This window comes from Coffea arabica, chromosome 5c (genome assembly GCF_036785885.1).
Source record: "Coffea arabica cultivar ET-39 chromosome 5c, Coffea Arabica ET-39 HiFi, whole genome shotgun sequence".
Classification (NCBI taxonomy): domain Eukaryota; kingdom Viridiplantae; phylum Streptophyta; class Magnoliopsida; order Gentianales; family Rubiaceae; genus Coffea; species Coffea arabica.
Genome location: NC_092319.1, coordinates 5745129 through 5760670, shown reverse-complemented (window position 1 = coordinate 5760670; position 15542 = coordinate 5745129). Strand labels below are relative to the sequence as shown.

The following is a 15542-nucleotide window of genomic DNA, read 5'->3' as shown; positions in this document are numbered from 1 at the left end:
CCTACTGAAAATCAAAGTTTAATTGCTAACTTGGTATATGGAGACTGTGAAGTCTGCGTTGAGGAGCGGAAATTATTGGCCTACCTGATAAGTTTAACAAATAAGGGATATGATGTGGTTTTAGAAATGGATTGGCTAGCCCGTTATAATGTCAGTTGAACTGCTGAACAAAGATTGTAGAATTGTGCATTTCAGGGGAGGCAACCCTGAAATTGGATGTAAGGGGTAAATTGGCTTCGTCTGCACTTATCTCAGGGATTCGGGTTAGAAAATTATTAAGTAAAGGAGCTCAAGCTGTCGCGCCCCATTTTTTGATAAAATAAATAAATAAATAAATATGGTTTTTTAAAAATGTATTTGTGTGATTGGAAAATTAATTGTGATTTAAAAGAAAGATGGGTCTAAATGGGACTTTTGAAAATGCGACGATTTGACCCAAGAAAAATAGTTCAAAAAGGGTTTTTTATATGAAAAATGGAGTCGCCACTTGGTATAGAGTTAGGGTGTACCAAGTCACCCAAAAAAGTGAATTTTTTAAGGAAAAAAGTAAGAAACCCTTTTGAACGACTCCTAGTCCACGTAAACCAATGAAAAAGGTTCGGGAGTCACATTTGACGAAGGGGAAGGCAAGGATGAAAATCCAAGGCACCCCTTTGACCTAGCCAAGGCTAGTTACGTTGATTTAATCAAAGATTTTCTTGTTTTAACCAAAGAATTTATTACATTTGGATGCACTACATGAATGCAAACCCTAGACCTAGGGGTATTGGGGGAAATTTCCCTTCAAAGGTTGAGTGGTGCCAATCACATTAATCGTGAAGCCCAATAACGATCCTTTGAAGAAATCACGAATAATGCGAGTGGGATGCAAATGAATGGGATGCATGTATGCAATGTGAGGACATGAGTTTGAAAAAGTAATAAAAGATAAGAATGTGTAAATGGAAATGTGCACGTGAGTGGGCAAGGTGCGGTGTGTGAAATGATAATATGAAGTACATGTGTGCAAGTGATGATAAAAGTGTTTGTGTGCAAGTGAAGGGATAAAAAGGTGTACGTGTGCAAATGAGGGGAGAAGTGTTCGTGTGCAAGTGAAGGGATAAAGGTGCTTGTGTGCAAGTGAAGGGATAAAAAGGTGTACGTGTGCAAATGAGAGGAGAAGTGTTCGTGTGCAAGTGAAGGGATAAAGGTGTACGTGTGCAAATGAGGGGAGAAAATGAAAGTGTAATGATAGAGTGGATGCATGAACCTAGGGAATTCATGCATAATGGGTACGGGGAGACCTAAATCGTGACTCAATTTGCCCTTTGATAGAGAGGATACAAGCGTGCTAAGGCTTAGAAAAAGCCACACTCGTCTATATCCCATATTTAAGGGGATTTCCACGCAGATGAACCCTAACTAGCATGAGATGCAAGTCCTAAAGTGAAGGGGAAGGGGTTTGAGGAACATACCAAATGATAAAACTAATGAAAAATGCGTGATATGTGGTGATCATGCATTTAATGAAAAAAGGAAAAAAAAAACCTATTGGGTCTAGCATTGGACTAACCCATCCTATGAATTCCGACTAGCGTTGGACTAGTGGAAACGATAAAAGAAGCCACAACTAGCGTTGGACTAGTGTGGTGACGTACATTCATCCATTCCATTCATCTATACTATAAAAAGCGAGTAGACATGCAAATCACTTATAAACACGTAGCACATAACACTTAGCATGCTTGACTAGATGCAAAATCCTAATAAAGCATTTAACATATAACACATAGGCATGCAACCATTACATTTGCTAACTAAAACAAAGGGGAAAGGGAAAATGGACCAAATTACTTGCTACGCCCTATCTATTACAAGCCAAGAGGTGTACACATACCCCATTATTAAAAATCAAAAGTAAATGAAATAAAATGAAAGGAAATAAGGAGAGGCTAGGAAAGCAAGTAGAGATGCAAATTCCAATTAGCACATAAGTCCACATAGGAGAGAAACAAAAGGGGTAAAAGAGATTATACCTCCCCGTTGGTGATACTAAGAAAGTAACAAACTCAACTTGGCTAGAGTCACCCAAGAAAAGACTAACTTAGGCTAAAATCACCAAAAACAAAAGATTTATGCACCAATTTAGTGATAAGATATAAACTAAACAATTTGAATCCACCAAACATCAAACTTTCCCTCAATTGCAACTCAATGAAGTCAAAACTACTTAAAGACCAAGGCAAAAAGCATGATCATCCAATCCCCAAGCATAACATCTACTAAAAACCCAAATGCCAGCACTACTCAAATCATTTGAACCTAATTGAAGCATTTAAAAACTCAAAGGTCCCCACGTAAAAAAAAAAAAAAAAAAAAATCCAAGCAAACATCATATCTCAAGAATCCAAGAGTGAATGAAAGTCCATGAATGGTTTAAACTTGCATTTGTAGGACCCAATAACGACCACTAATCAATCACAATCAACGTCAAAACGAATCATCAAAGAGCTTCAAAGGTCCCAAAAATAATAAAGATCAATTAATGATTCAAATGCGAACACCTTAGAACCTAATTGCAAGCATTGGAATGTAATTGGGCCATAATGCATTGCTGCAAAATCACAGGGACCCAATTGGTTAGTTTTCTCAATTTTCTGGGTCATAGTAGAATAAGAAGGGACTTGAGGGGTCAAAAATGAAATTTGTGAAAATTATCATGCATGCAAACGAAGGCTTCTCAGAAAAACAGGTTCTGTTTCTGTATTTCTGATATAGCTTCATCCGAAAAAAAAACTCTGCAAATGCAAAACAGGATTCCCATGACATTTTGAGCTCAACTTAGCTAACACAACTCATTACTTATTAATGAATGAAACATACTAAAACAAACCATTTCCCATTACATATCATGCAAGTTCTTATGAGAGGCTACATGAGAAACATGCTGCAGCCAAACTTCACAAAACATTGAAGCTAACAGTCAAGCTATGCTACACAAGGTTCGGCAACTTTTCTATTTAGCCCAGATGCACTTGTACAAAGCAAACCAATGGATTCAACAACTCCGCTTGAACACAACAAACTAGGAGGGGGGAAGAGGAAGAAAATGGAAAGAAGTTTCAAACCAAAACCAGATAAAGGCAACTGATAGCTACTTATCCTAAAAAAATTTCAAACACACGCATGCTTTTTGAAGGAAAACAGCCACCAGAAATTTCACTTAATGTTAACACACCTCAAAATCTTTCAAACAATCTGTTGAACAACCTCCTATGACCACACCAGAAATGCAATGACGACAACTACTTAGAACAGCCGAACGAACAGAAAACCAAGAGGAAAGAAAAAAAAAATGCAGACAGTACAATGAAAGTTATCAGGCATGCATTACTACTGATTGCTGTTTTAGATTGCAGCATATGTGTGCATAATATATCAATCAAGCTACAAATGAACATCAAATTTCTGTCCCTCAGCCTAGGTCATGACCACGAATTTCCCAGCCAAAAACAGAAAAGAAAAAAAAAAAAAACGAAAACTTCCTTGAATAACAAGATTCAGCCATACAATAGAGAGTGTTTAGATGGAATGCAACAGAAGACAGATATGATTGGACTCTTGGGTGAAAACAGATTTTGGAACCAAGTAATAAGAGCAGAGAAACCATCCAACATGCGAGGGAAAACGCAAAAGCAACAACAACAGATTCAATCTCAAAAGTACTGGCAAACATTCAAACCAGATTCACATGACCCACGATCAAATCCCATAAGAATCACATCCCCATCAAAAATCCTCACAACATCATGAAATTAGTGCCTCAAATCTCCCATTCCAGATAAAATTATCCATCGAAATGCCAAGCAATAAAAACCCAAAAGGCACAGATTTCATGTATGCTACTTCGTTCAGGAATTAGAATGAATAAGAAATGGAGTTATGATTACCTGATGATGGATTCTTGGGCAGATTTGAGTTCAAAGAAAACGAACAGAGGTTTGTCTCTGAAGACCCTCCTGGTTTCGTCCTTTCTTTTTTACCCGTATCCTCCTTCCTCGGTTCTCCTTCTAGCTCTCCTGCCGACGAACACTCTCGTTGATTTCTTAGCCTTTTTCTTTCCTTTCTTTTGCTTGTTTCTGATTTTTCCCTTTAGTCTACAGCCGACAACCTTTGTCTCTCTCTTCTCAGTTTTCCTTAGCCGTTCCACTCTCTCCCCACTAGCTCTCTCTCTCGATTGTCCTCCCTCTTTCTTCCTAGCTCTGCCCCTTTTCCCTCTTGCTCTCAGTTCTGCCGTTCACTCCCTTCTCTCCCCAGATTTTGCAGCTGTTCCTTTCTCTCTAACCCTCTTCCTGCGGCTGCTGCTTCTTGTTACCTTTTATATGGAACTCCAATCTATAAAACCCTCTCTCGAATGGTGAGGATGAAGGGTTTATCCTTCCCTTTCCATCCAGCCATCCGATGGCTCTGCTGAAATTGTCCTTTGCACGCTGCCAAAAAAATTGCAGCGTGCATGCGGTGGTATTTATTTATTTTTTTTTATATATTTTTTTTAACTAATTAATTAATTAAACAACAAAAATGATAATAATAAAACAATAATAATTAATGATGAAAACAACTTAATTAACATTAGATAAAAATAAACTAAAAACAACAAAAATGCAATTTTCCATTTTTCCATTTTTCTCATTTTTCACTTTTTTTTTTTTAAATAACTTAATAAAATAAAATGCCAAAAAGCTGAATTTAAAAGAAATAAACATATTTTTTGTGAACAAATTTTCCTTTTCTCTTTTTTTCATTTTTCCAATCCAACTAAAGCCTATATTTTTGAATTTTTCTTCTTTTTCCTCTTTTTCTTTAATTTTTCTCTTTTCTCCTTTTTCCTATAATTTTCATTTTCATTTTCCCTTCGAGAAAGCATTGAATAAAAACAACATGATTAAAACATATTTTTTGATGTTTTCTTTTCTTTTTTTTTCTTTTTCTAAAAAAAACTCTATGCTAATCTTAAACTTAAAAGCTAAAACTAAAAACTAAAACTAAAAGTGAATAAGAATAAATAGCAAATGAAATAGGTCAACTAAAAGGGCGAAAATGAATAAAACTAAAATATCATAACAACTAATAGTGCAAAACACACAATAACGAACTAAAATGCAAGCAATCTAAAATGAAAATCATGAAATAGATGCTACATAGAATTATTCAAAATTTGGTGTCTACAGTTTGCCCCTCTTTGTCTGAGTTTTGAAAAAACTTGAGACAAAGAAGTAGACACCAAATACTTACCTGTGTTATTGGGCTGCAAAAGATTCTCACGAAAAGGAATTATAACACGGGACTGACCCGAACATGAAAAATAAAACGGGACTGACCCGAACAGGAATTTAAAACGGGACTGACCCGAACAGAAATTTAAACGGGACTGACCCGAACAGAAATTAAACGGGGCTGGCCCGAACAGAAATTTAAAACGGGACTGACCCGAACAGAAATTTAAAACGGGACTGACCCGAACAGGAATTTAAACAGGACTGACCCGAACAGCAATTTAAACGGGACTGACCCGAACAGGAATTTAAAACGGGACTGACCCGAACAGAAATTTAAACGGGACTGACCCGAACAGGAATTAAACGGGACTGACCCGAACAGGAATTTAAACGGGACTGACCCGAACAGGAATTTAAACGGGACTGACCCGAACAGAATTTAAACGGGACTGACCCGAACAGGAATTTAAACGGGACTGACCCGAACAGAATTTAAACGGGACTGACCCGAACAGAATTTAAACGGGACTTCACTGGAGATGTTTAAACAATAAATTGAGTTTTACCTGAAAGTAGTTCACACTTTTGCAGCAAAAGGGAGTTTTGATTTTTGTGACTGAAACGATAACTGATGTCGTTCTTTATGCTCAAACTTCGTCAACAACTTTATCACTTCACCGTTGCTTATTGGGGAGCCAGTTCTGACGTTGATTTAAGTGCGAGAAATAGAATATTTGTAATGTTCCTGCAAGAAAAGAAAAAGTGGTAATGGACTCGCCACCATCATTTGATCCGATTAGCCTTGAGAATCGTGTAAACATGAGTCTTGTGATGCTTTTGCCTCTAGTTTGCGGCGTACACCTTAGTCGAGCTTGCAACTTTGAAACCTTTCAGATTCTGAGACTGATAAGCACGTGTTTACTACTTCACCCAAATCCGTGTAGCAGTCGTGTTACTTTTAACCACTGCGATAGATGACCGAATTCCCCATCTTTGAACAAACCTTAGGGTTTATCATTCGTACGAATTCAATGGTGAAAGAATGATGCATGAAAATGTCATATGAAACAATGATATATGCAAAATGAATTTCCTATGTCAGGCAAAAATGAGAATCCAAAAGAATACAAACAATCACAAACAGTCGAACACAAATAATTGAATTGAGAGGAACCAAAAGATTTATAAGAGTACATTTTGTAAAAGAATGTTTGTACAAGTTTGGCCAAACAATGTTATATTCGAAACTTGGGGTATATCTGTTTCGGAATTCGATACTGGCAGAAATATCACAAACATGAGGAAAAGTCTAAATGAACCAGGTCACCAGCTGTCCCTTATCGTGCTCATCCGTTGCGAAAAACCGACCTTGGCGCCCTTTCGGGTTTTCACCAAGGTTGCCCCCACCCCTTTTTGATTGATTTTGTTTTTTTTTTTTTTTTTTTTTGTTAATTGAGGCGCCCTTTCAGGTTTTCACCTAAAGAACAACGAAATCTCTTGACCACAGTTGACTCAGAAATATGCATTAAAGATTCTAGCATCAGTAAAATGCACTTCCCTTGAGAAATTGGGCGAAGGCATTACGGACATCACCTGCCAGTTGGTTAACAAATTTTCTAGTAGAAATGCAGCAAGTGACGAAAGCCAGGACTTTGGGCTTTTGTAACGAGGTCAGGTGGGGTGTTCTCAAGAAAAGTTCAGGCTTAAAAGCAGATTTTGATAAGAGGTGTGAAATGAGCTGAGATTGCACCATTTTGAAATGAAACCGAGGAAAATCTGCCCCAGTTTAATTGGATTTTCTCTTTTGCATTCTTTCATTGCATTTTTCCTCACTTTTGCATTTTTCTTTAAAACTAAATTTTGCCCCAGTGTGGGGTTTTCTGCTTTCTTTTCTTTTCATCTCTCTTTCAAAATAACTTTGCCCCAGTGTGGGGTTTGCAATTCCCAGGGGCTGTCAAATGAAAATTTGTCAATTCTGGTGGCTCAAAGGGGACAAGTAGGGATAAAATATTTTTTAGTGTAAAAGAAAATGGCCTGACTTGTATTTCGCCATTTGCATGAATTTCTTAAGAAAATTTGCATGATCAAATGAAAAACTTTTTGCACATATCTGAGTTGATGGGTTGAGGGAATGCCCGTCCATCCATTTCCGCCAAGATGAGCGTTCCGCCAGGTAATACCTTTTGGACAATGAATGGCCCTTGCCAATTTGGAGCAAATTTGCCTTTAGCTTCTTCTTGCATTGACAAAATCCGCTTTAGTACTTTATCACCTTCTTCGAATGCCCGCCGATGGACTTTTTTGTTATAAGCCCGGGCCACCCGCTTCTGATAGCATTGACCATGACAGATAGCGTTGAATCTCCTTTCATCGATCGAAGTTAATTGCTCATGTCGCTGCTTCAACCAGTCAGCCTCCTCCAACTTAGCTTCCATAAGGATTCGTAGCGACGGGATCTCAACCTCAGCTGGCAAGACAGCTTCCATTCCATACATAAGTGAATACGGCGTTGCCCCAGTTGATGTTCGGATAGAAGTCCGATATGCCATTAGTGCATAAGGCAGCTTCTCATGCCAATCACGATGCCTTTCAGTCATTTTGCGTATAATCTTCTTCAAATTTTTGTTCGCAGCTTCCACGGCTCCATTCATCTGAGGCCTATAAATAGCAGAATTACGGTGTCTGATTTTGAACTGCTCACATAGTCCATCTACCATGTCATTGTTCAGATTTTTGGCATTATCTGTAATCAGCGTCTCGGGTACTCCGAAGCGACAAATGATGTGATCTCTCAAGAAATTGGCCACTACTTTCTTCGTTACATGTTTGAATGACTCCGCTTCAACCCATTTGGTAAAGTACTCGATTGCCACCAATATAAATCGATGCCCATTTGAAGCAGGCGGGTCAATCATGCCAATTACGTCCATACCCCACATTGAACAGGGCCACGGGGCGGTCATGCTATGCAACTCAGTGGGTGGAGCGCGTATAATGTCACCGTGCATTTGGCATTTTATACATCTCCGGACAAAGTCTATACAATCATGCTCCATGGTAAGCCAGAAGTATCCGGTTCTCATGATTTTCTTCGCCAGCAAATGGCCATTCATGTGAGGTCCACAAACACCACTGTGCACTTCTTTCATCATATACTGAGCTTCATCCTCATCAATGCACCTTAAAAGGTTCAAATCTGAGGTTCTTTTGTACAACACTTCTCCACTTAAGAAAAACTTGGAAACCATTCTGCGCAAAAAACTCTTATCCTTTGAACTAGCATGCTGAGGGTAAGACCCCGTTTTGAGAAATTCCTTAATATCCTTATACCAAGGCATGGTATCAGAGGACTCGTCTGCGACCCAACAGTGGGCAGGTTTATCTTGAAGTTGAATTTGGATTGGTTCGATTTTCAATTCGTCTGGATACTGGATCATAGAGGCTAGAGTGACCAAGGCATCAGCAAATGCATTACGGGCTCGCGGGAGATGTCTGAACTCTAAATTTTGAAATTGCTTGGCCAAAGTGAGCAAACTACAATGGTAAGGAAGAATTTTCGAATCCTTGGTTATCCACTGCTTCAAAGTCTGGTGTACGAGCAAATCTGAATCACTGCAAGCTATCAACTCTTTGATTTCCATTTCTAACGCCATTTTGAGACCAAAAATGCAGGCTTCATACTCAGCCATGTTATTCGTGCAAGCGAATTGCAATTTGGCAGCGGCAGGGTAATGTTTCCCTTCGGGTGAAACCAGAACAGCTCCAATTCCAGCTCCGAGAGAATTCGAAGCTCCATCGAAGAAAAGCCTCCATTCAGAACTTTGTTCACTTATATCATCTGCAGCGCCTACAAATAGGACCCTCTCGTCAGGGAAATAAGTACGGAGTGGTTGATAATCATCATCTCTTGGATTTTCCGCCAAATGATCAGCTATAGCTTGCCCCTTGACAGCTTTCTGTGAAGTGAAAACAATATCGAACTCTGAGAGAATTATCTGCCATTTCGCCAGACGCCCAGTCAACATCGGCTTCTCCAAAAGATACTTCAAAGGATCAGACCGGGAAATAAGATACGTGGTATGGCTCAACAGATAGTGTCTCAACTTCTGGGCTGCCCAGGCCAATGCACAGCAGCTTTTCTCAATGAATGAATAATTAGTCTCGTACTGCGTGAACTTCTTGCTTAGATAGTAAATGGCTTGTTCTTTCCTTCCAGAGTCATCGTGCTGCCCGAGGACACACCCAACTGCTCCTTCAAGCACGGATAAATACATAATCAAAGGCCGGCCCGGTTTGGGTGGCACTAAGACTGGTGGATGCAACAAATAATCTTTAATCTTGTCAAAAGCCTGTTGGCACTCCTCGTTCCAATACAACGGCACGTTCTTCCTCAATAATTTGAACAACGGCTCGCATGTGGCAGTTAGTTGGCCAATGAACCTCCCGATAAAATTGATCTTCCCTAAAAAGCTTTTCACGTCCTTCTGAGTTTTTGGCACTGGCATGTCTCGAATTGCTTTGATTTTCGCCGGATCTATTTCTATGCCCTTCTTGCTAACAATGAATCCCAACAGCTTACCCGCAGGTGCTCCGAAGGCGCATTTCGCAGGATTTAGCTTTAAATTGTACTTCCGCAACCTCTCGAATAATTTCTTCAGATCAACCAAGTGGTCCTCTGCCCTTTTAGACTTGATTATAATGTCATCCACGTAGACCTCCATTTCTCGGTGGATCATATCATGAAATAGGGTTGTCATGGTCCTCTGATATGTTGCTCCGGCATTCTTTAAACCGAAAGGCATCACTCGGTAGCAAAATGTGCCCCAAGGGGTAATGAAAGCAGTTTTCTCCCTATCCTCTTCTGCCATCAAAATTTGGTGGTAGCCAGCAAAACAATCGCAAAAGGTTTCAATCTCATGTCCGGCAGTATTGTCTAAGAGAATGTGAATATTTGGTAGAGGAAAATCATCTTTAGGACTGGCTTTATTAAGGTCTCTATAGTCAACACAAACTCTCACCTCTCCACTCTTTTTTGGAACAGGGACTGGGTTTGAAAGCCAAATTGGGTAATGGGAAACAATGATAATGTTGGTTTTGAGTTGTTTTTCAATTTGCTCTTTTATTTTGAGGCTCATATCTGGTTTGAATTTTCGGGATTTTTGTTTTACGGGTGGAAAAGAAGGGTTTGTGGGTAATCTATGCACCACCACATCAGTTGAAATGCCAGTCATGTCGTCATAGGACCACGCAAATACATCTTGGAACATAGTCAAGAATTCAAGCATTTCCTTCTGCTGCCTCTCATTCAAATGAATACTTATTTGCACCTCCTTAACCTCATCCTCAGTGCCAATGTTAACCTTTTCTGTCTCTTCCAGGTTCGGTTTTGGTTTTTCCTCATATTGTTCAAGGTCCTTTGCAAAAGAATCGAATACCTCCTCATTATCACTCTCGCTTTGGAGTTCGGATTCACAGACCTCCAAGTCGTGAGTGATATAGAGATTGCCATTATCGAATTCCAGAATAGTAATATCCAACGGGTCAAACAGTTTTATTTTTGGCCATCTGAAAGAATTAACGAATGTGGGACAATAAGCAGATAGACATACAACAAACAAATGAACAAACAATATGAATATAAACAAACGAATAAACAACAACATGACAAGAACAACTTGTGCATTTTCATAAAACCTTTGATTGAAAGCAAAACAAAAGAAAGCAAACGGAAACAATATTTACATATGCAAATTTTAGCCAAAAGTAAAGATGCTTTCATTAACTATTTACAGATGCAAAAGTACTTTTCCATGAATCCATATGAATGACAAACCCCCTAGATTTACCGAAACTCCTTCTGAACAGGCAGGAACTCGGCAGTCCAATTAGAAATAGACCCCTCAGGGATGTCAGGAAATTCGGCCTCGCTCGGGAAATCATCTTCAAATGTTGCCCCAATGAACAATTGGGACAAACTATCCTCGATTTCTTCAGTTGAATTACCCTCTGCTGTGATTATCTCAGTTGGCCGTGGAAAGGTATACCGTAACGGTGGAATGTCAAAAACCCTTTGTCGGCCCTCTTTTTCTGCTCTTTTACGCTCCTTCATCTCTTTGATGTCCTTGGTGGTTGGCCGGAAACCCAAACCAAACATATCCCTTTTTTCCATAATCTCCACTGGCTTCAAGATCCCTTGCAGTTCACGCCCCAACCCCTTGTCGAATTTGTATCCTCCACGAATCATTTCTCTGGCCATCATTACACTGGCCTTTGAGAGAGTTTGTTCCTCCGTGGTTATCCAACTTACGGAGACTATATCGGATGTGCTGTGAGGGGACATGGTAACACTTTGACTACCCTCCTCTTTAACTCCAGAATCGGTGATCACCAGGCAGTCCTCTTCAGCAAAGATAATGATTAGTTTGTCATTTACCACAAACTTGAGCAATTGATGCAACGAAGACGGCACAGCCCCCGACTTGTGAATCCATGGCCTTCCAAGTAAAATATTGTAAATGCTCGGGAAGTGCATTACTTGGCAAGTTATTTGAAATTGGGCGGGCCCCATCTCGATTACTAAATCTGCCTCTCCTATTGGCTCCCTCTGCGCTCCATCAAACCCTCGAACGATAGTCCCTGAAGGCCTCAGCTTGATGTCTTGCAATCCTAGTTTTTCTAAGGTACTCCAAGGACAAATATTCAGTGCGGATCCATTATCGATTAATACTTTTGGCAGCATTTTCCCGTTGCACCTCACGGTTATGTACAACGCCCTATTATGTCCGATGCCTGCCGTCGGCAATTCATCATCAGAAAAAGCAATTTGCTTGTTGAATAACACGCTCCCCACCACGTTTGAAAAATTATCAACAGAAATGTCCCTCAGAATTTGAGCTCTTGTTAATACGTCGATCAATGCATCCCTATGCACGTCTGAAGAGAAAAGTAGGTCCAACATGGTTATCTGGGCAGGTGATTTGCTTAGCTTTTCCACTATGTTGTATTCACTTCTCTGAAGTCGTTTAAGGAAATCCACGGCTTCTTTCTCGGTGATTGTTGGCTTAATGGGTGGTTCGGAATTAGCTTGAATCGGAATAGTAGTTTCAAATGGACTTACAGTCTTCCCCGATCTGGTAACCACTGACACCTCTTTCTTTGCAGTTGAATTTTCCCCGATCTGTATGCTAGGCTCATCGTAATTCCACGGCACTTGTTGCAGACTTAATACGGGCTCCTGCTTCGGGAATTCGATGACTACTGGTTTCAAAGCTTCATTCTCCGCTGGCGTGAGATCTAAGACAAAAGGCTTGTTATCTTCTTCGAATGGCAACTCTGTGACAAACGGTTGGTCCGTGACCCCAAACACTTCAGCTTCTATTGCCAATTTCTCGATTTGTTCCTCGTACTCCGCATCGTCCATAATAACCCCAACATGCTCTGGTAAGGGGTTTTGATTTACGTTTGGCCCTTGCGGCTCCCTCTTTCTGATCACGATTTCTCCAGACTCAACCATATCCTGAACTTTATGCTTTAGCGTCTTGCAATCCAAAGTTGCATGCCCAGGTGCCCCCGAATGATATGCGCAAACAGCTTGCGGGTTATACCAAGCGGGCATGCCATACGGATAGGTAGGAGGTGGTACTGTACCAATTTTTCCGGAGGCCCTTAACTGGTCGTACAGTTGGTCTAAAGGCCTACCTAAATTGGTAAAAGTACGGCTTGGGGGTCGGTTGTAGGGTTCAGTGGGTTGAGGATAGTTGTAAGCAGGTCTATTTGGAGGAGGAAATCTTGGGTTAAATGGAGGTCGAGGTCGGTTTTGGGGTGGATTTGGTTGAGAAATTTGAAAAGGGGCTGAAGGTGGGTTAGTATAGTTTGGGCGAGGTCGAGGGTGGTGGATGTTGGTAGTATATACAGGGTTTGGGCTTGAATAGTAGTAAGGGTAAGGTTGCTGGTAGGCTGGGTCGTGTTGGTATCGGGGTCTGGGTGAGGGGTTGTGGTTCCAAACAAAGGTTGTATCTCCTTCTTTCTTTTTGAATTGTGGTTTCTTTTCACTGCTTCCTCGCCCTTGCAAAGCTTCCACTTGCGATTTCAGGGCGGATACATTAACAATTTTTCCGGCTCGTACAAAGTCGTCAAATTCTTCAAGTTTATTTACAATTGCCGCGAATGAACATCCGGTCATACGGAAAATCTCTTCAAAGTATGGAGGATCATGGGCCTTGATGAAAGTACGGATGATTTCTTCCTCGGTCATTGGAGGCTCCACCTTGGCAGCTATCCTTCTCCACCTCTTTGCATAAGTCTTATGATCTTCGGAGGGTTTTCTTTTAGTTCCTTCCAATGTGGTTCTAGTCGGTGCCAACTCACAATTATACTCATATTGCCTTACGAAAGCCTTGGACAAGTCAATCCAGGTTCTTACGTCTTCAGGTTTCAGATTTGAATACCAGTCAAGTGCGTCCCCTTCCAGACTTTCAGGGAACAACCTTAGAGGCAAGTTTTCATCGTCCACAGGCTTTCCCAATTTGTTTGCAAATAGTCGGAGGTGCGTCTTGGGATTACCCATCCCATCGTATTTGTTAAACTTAGGAGTTTTGAACCCCTCAGGCAGTTGCACATTCGGAAAGAGACACAGCTCATCGTAATCCAAAACTCCTTGCTTGTTCAGCACCTGACTCTTCCTCATGAATTCATCGAAACGGTCCAGGCGCTTTAATAACTTCACATCAATGGGAGCAGAGGATCCTCCCACCTCTGGTTTGGTTTGAATAAAATGGTCTGGCAGATAAGGCTCAGTGGTGGGGTAATAAAAAGCTTGTGTCTCATGTGGTATATTTGCAGTGACTTGAGGTTGTGGGCCTTGCATATGAGTAGGGAAAAATGAAGGATTAGGAGGGTAAGTGTATGGCAGATGAACGGTGGGGTAGGTGAAAGTCCCTTCGGGTGGACCTTGCATGGGAACAGTAGTTTGAACTGTAGGAATAACAAAGGGTTCAGATTGCAGTTGTATTACGTGTGGAAGCTCCGGCTGTACCCCGCTACTGACAAGCTCATCTATTAATTTCTTTTGGGCGGCCATTTCAGAGGCCATTTCCCCAAACTTAGCAAGTAACTCGGCCAACTGGACTCCAGGACTCGTGACTTCCGGCTGTGTAGTCGCTGTAGTCTTATCGGATGATTCTGGTTGAATATTCATGTTTACACGATTCCTTTGGGCTCTACTTCGGGATCGCGTAATAATGGGGCTTTTCCGAAAAGCTATTTTGAAAAATTTTACCTGAGAAGGCAAAAGACTGCTTTAGATAAACCAATCATTATTGAATTTCTGCAATTTATTCAAAAGAGAAAAAGAAAAAGACATGAGTTAGTAATTATTTGAACAATTCGGATGCATGTCCTATTTGGGGGGCCCTTTTGTGCCAAGGGTAGGCCTAGCATGATGCAAGCCTTCGGGGTAAAATCCCATTTTCAAACCTGTAAGTGAATATAAAAGCAGGAATTCTCATTAAAATACGGATAAACTCAGTCCTTCTTTACAACTTCATTGATGGTTCGGCCGACCATTCTTACAAAATCTTCATGCCTGGCTAGTCTAGTGTGTTGGGATTCCCTAGAACTCCCAATACTAAGCTTTCGAATTTCATCTTGGATTTTATCAAATGCACTCAATGCCTTTTCCAACTTCTCGGTCTTCCTTGCCTCTTTCCTCAATTGTGTGCGGGCGTCTTCCAATGCTTGATCGGGCACCATGATCTGCAACTGATGCTCCTCTAATTCTTTCCTTAGTTTCCCATTCTGCTCTTCAAGACCAACGGTAACCAACGGTATCCTTTCTCTTCCTTGTTCCATCATTGATTTGATCCATTCGTTGTACTCCAAGACGATGCTAGGCTCTTCTTTATTCACTTGGTCCAAATGCAGGTTGTCCAAACTACACAAATTCCCCCAAGCTTCCAACACCATAGTCCGGCACTTAGTGATTGTATTGAGTTCGATGCCTCCCACTTCTTGTATGGTTGGCACTCTCTGCGGGTACCCAAACTGTCTCATAACTCGTTGTGGAATGTACCTAACCAACCCACTGGTGCTTGCTAACGGAATGAAGTCAAACCGTATAGTCTTGAAAGCCGGATCCCTTACTTTCGTCCAATCGAGAACCCACTGGACCTTATCCGAAGTTAAGGCATTGAATTCCTGGCTGAACACACTAGGAGATGCTACTCGATAGTATCTTATAACCCTTTCTCGGTGCGACTCAACCCAATTTGCTGTTGAAAGACATGA

The 15542-nt window shown here is 40.7% G+C and overlaps 1 protein-coding gene across 1 annotated transcript; it reads right to left on the bottom strand.

Annotated features, from left to right (window-relative positions):
• Positions 1–7342: 7342 nt before the first annotated feature.
• LOC113689101 (uncharacterized) lies at positions 7343–14454 on the bottom strand. Its single transcript, XM_072049858.1, has 6 exons — positions 14208–14454; positions 13681–14117; positions 12011–12927; positions 11105–11752; positions 10765–10823; positions 7343–10302 (listed from the first exon to the last, which is right to left on the bottom strand). Exons 1-6 carry the CDS (start codon positions 14452–14454, stop codon positions 7343–7345), a joined length of 5268 nt encoding a protein of 1755 aa, XP_071905959.1.
• Between the last annotated feature and the right edge of the window lie 1088 nt (positions 14455–15542).

Coding starts and splice junctions, on each gene's coding strand:
- LOC113689101 (XM_072049858.1), bottom strand. CDS start 14,454: ATGAATATTCAACCAGAATCATCCGATAAGACTACAGCGACTACACAG. Junction 12,928..13,680: donor CAAATCTGAAACCTGAAGAC/GTAAGAACCTGG, acceptor CTGTACGACCAG/TTAAGGGCCTCCGGAAAAAT. Junction 10,303..10,764: donor TATTCTGGAATTCGATAATG/GCAATCTCTATA, acceptor TTTCAAACCCAG/TCCCTGTTCCAAAAAAGAGT.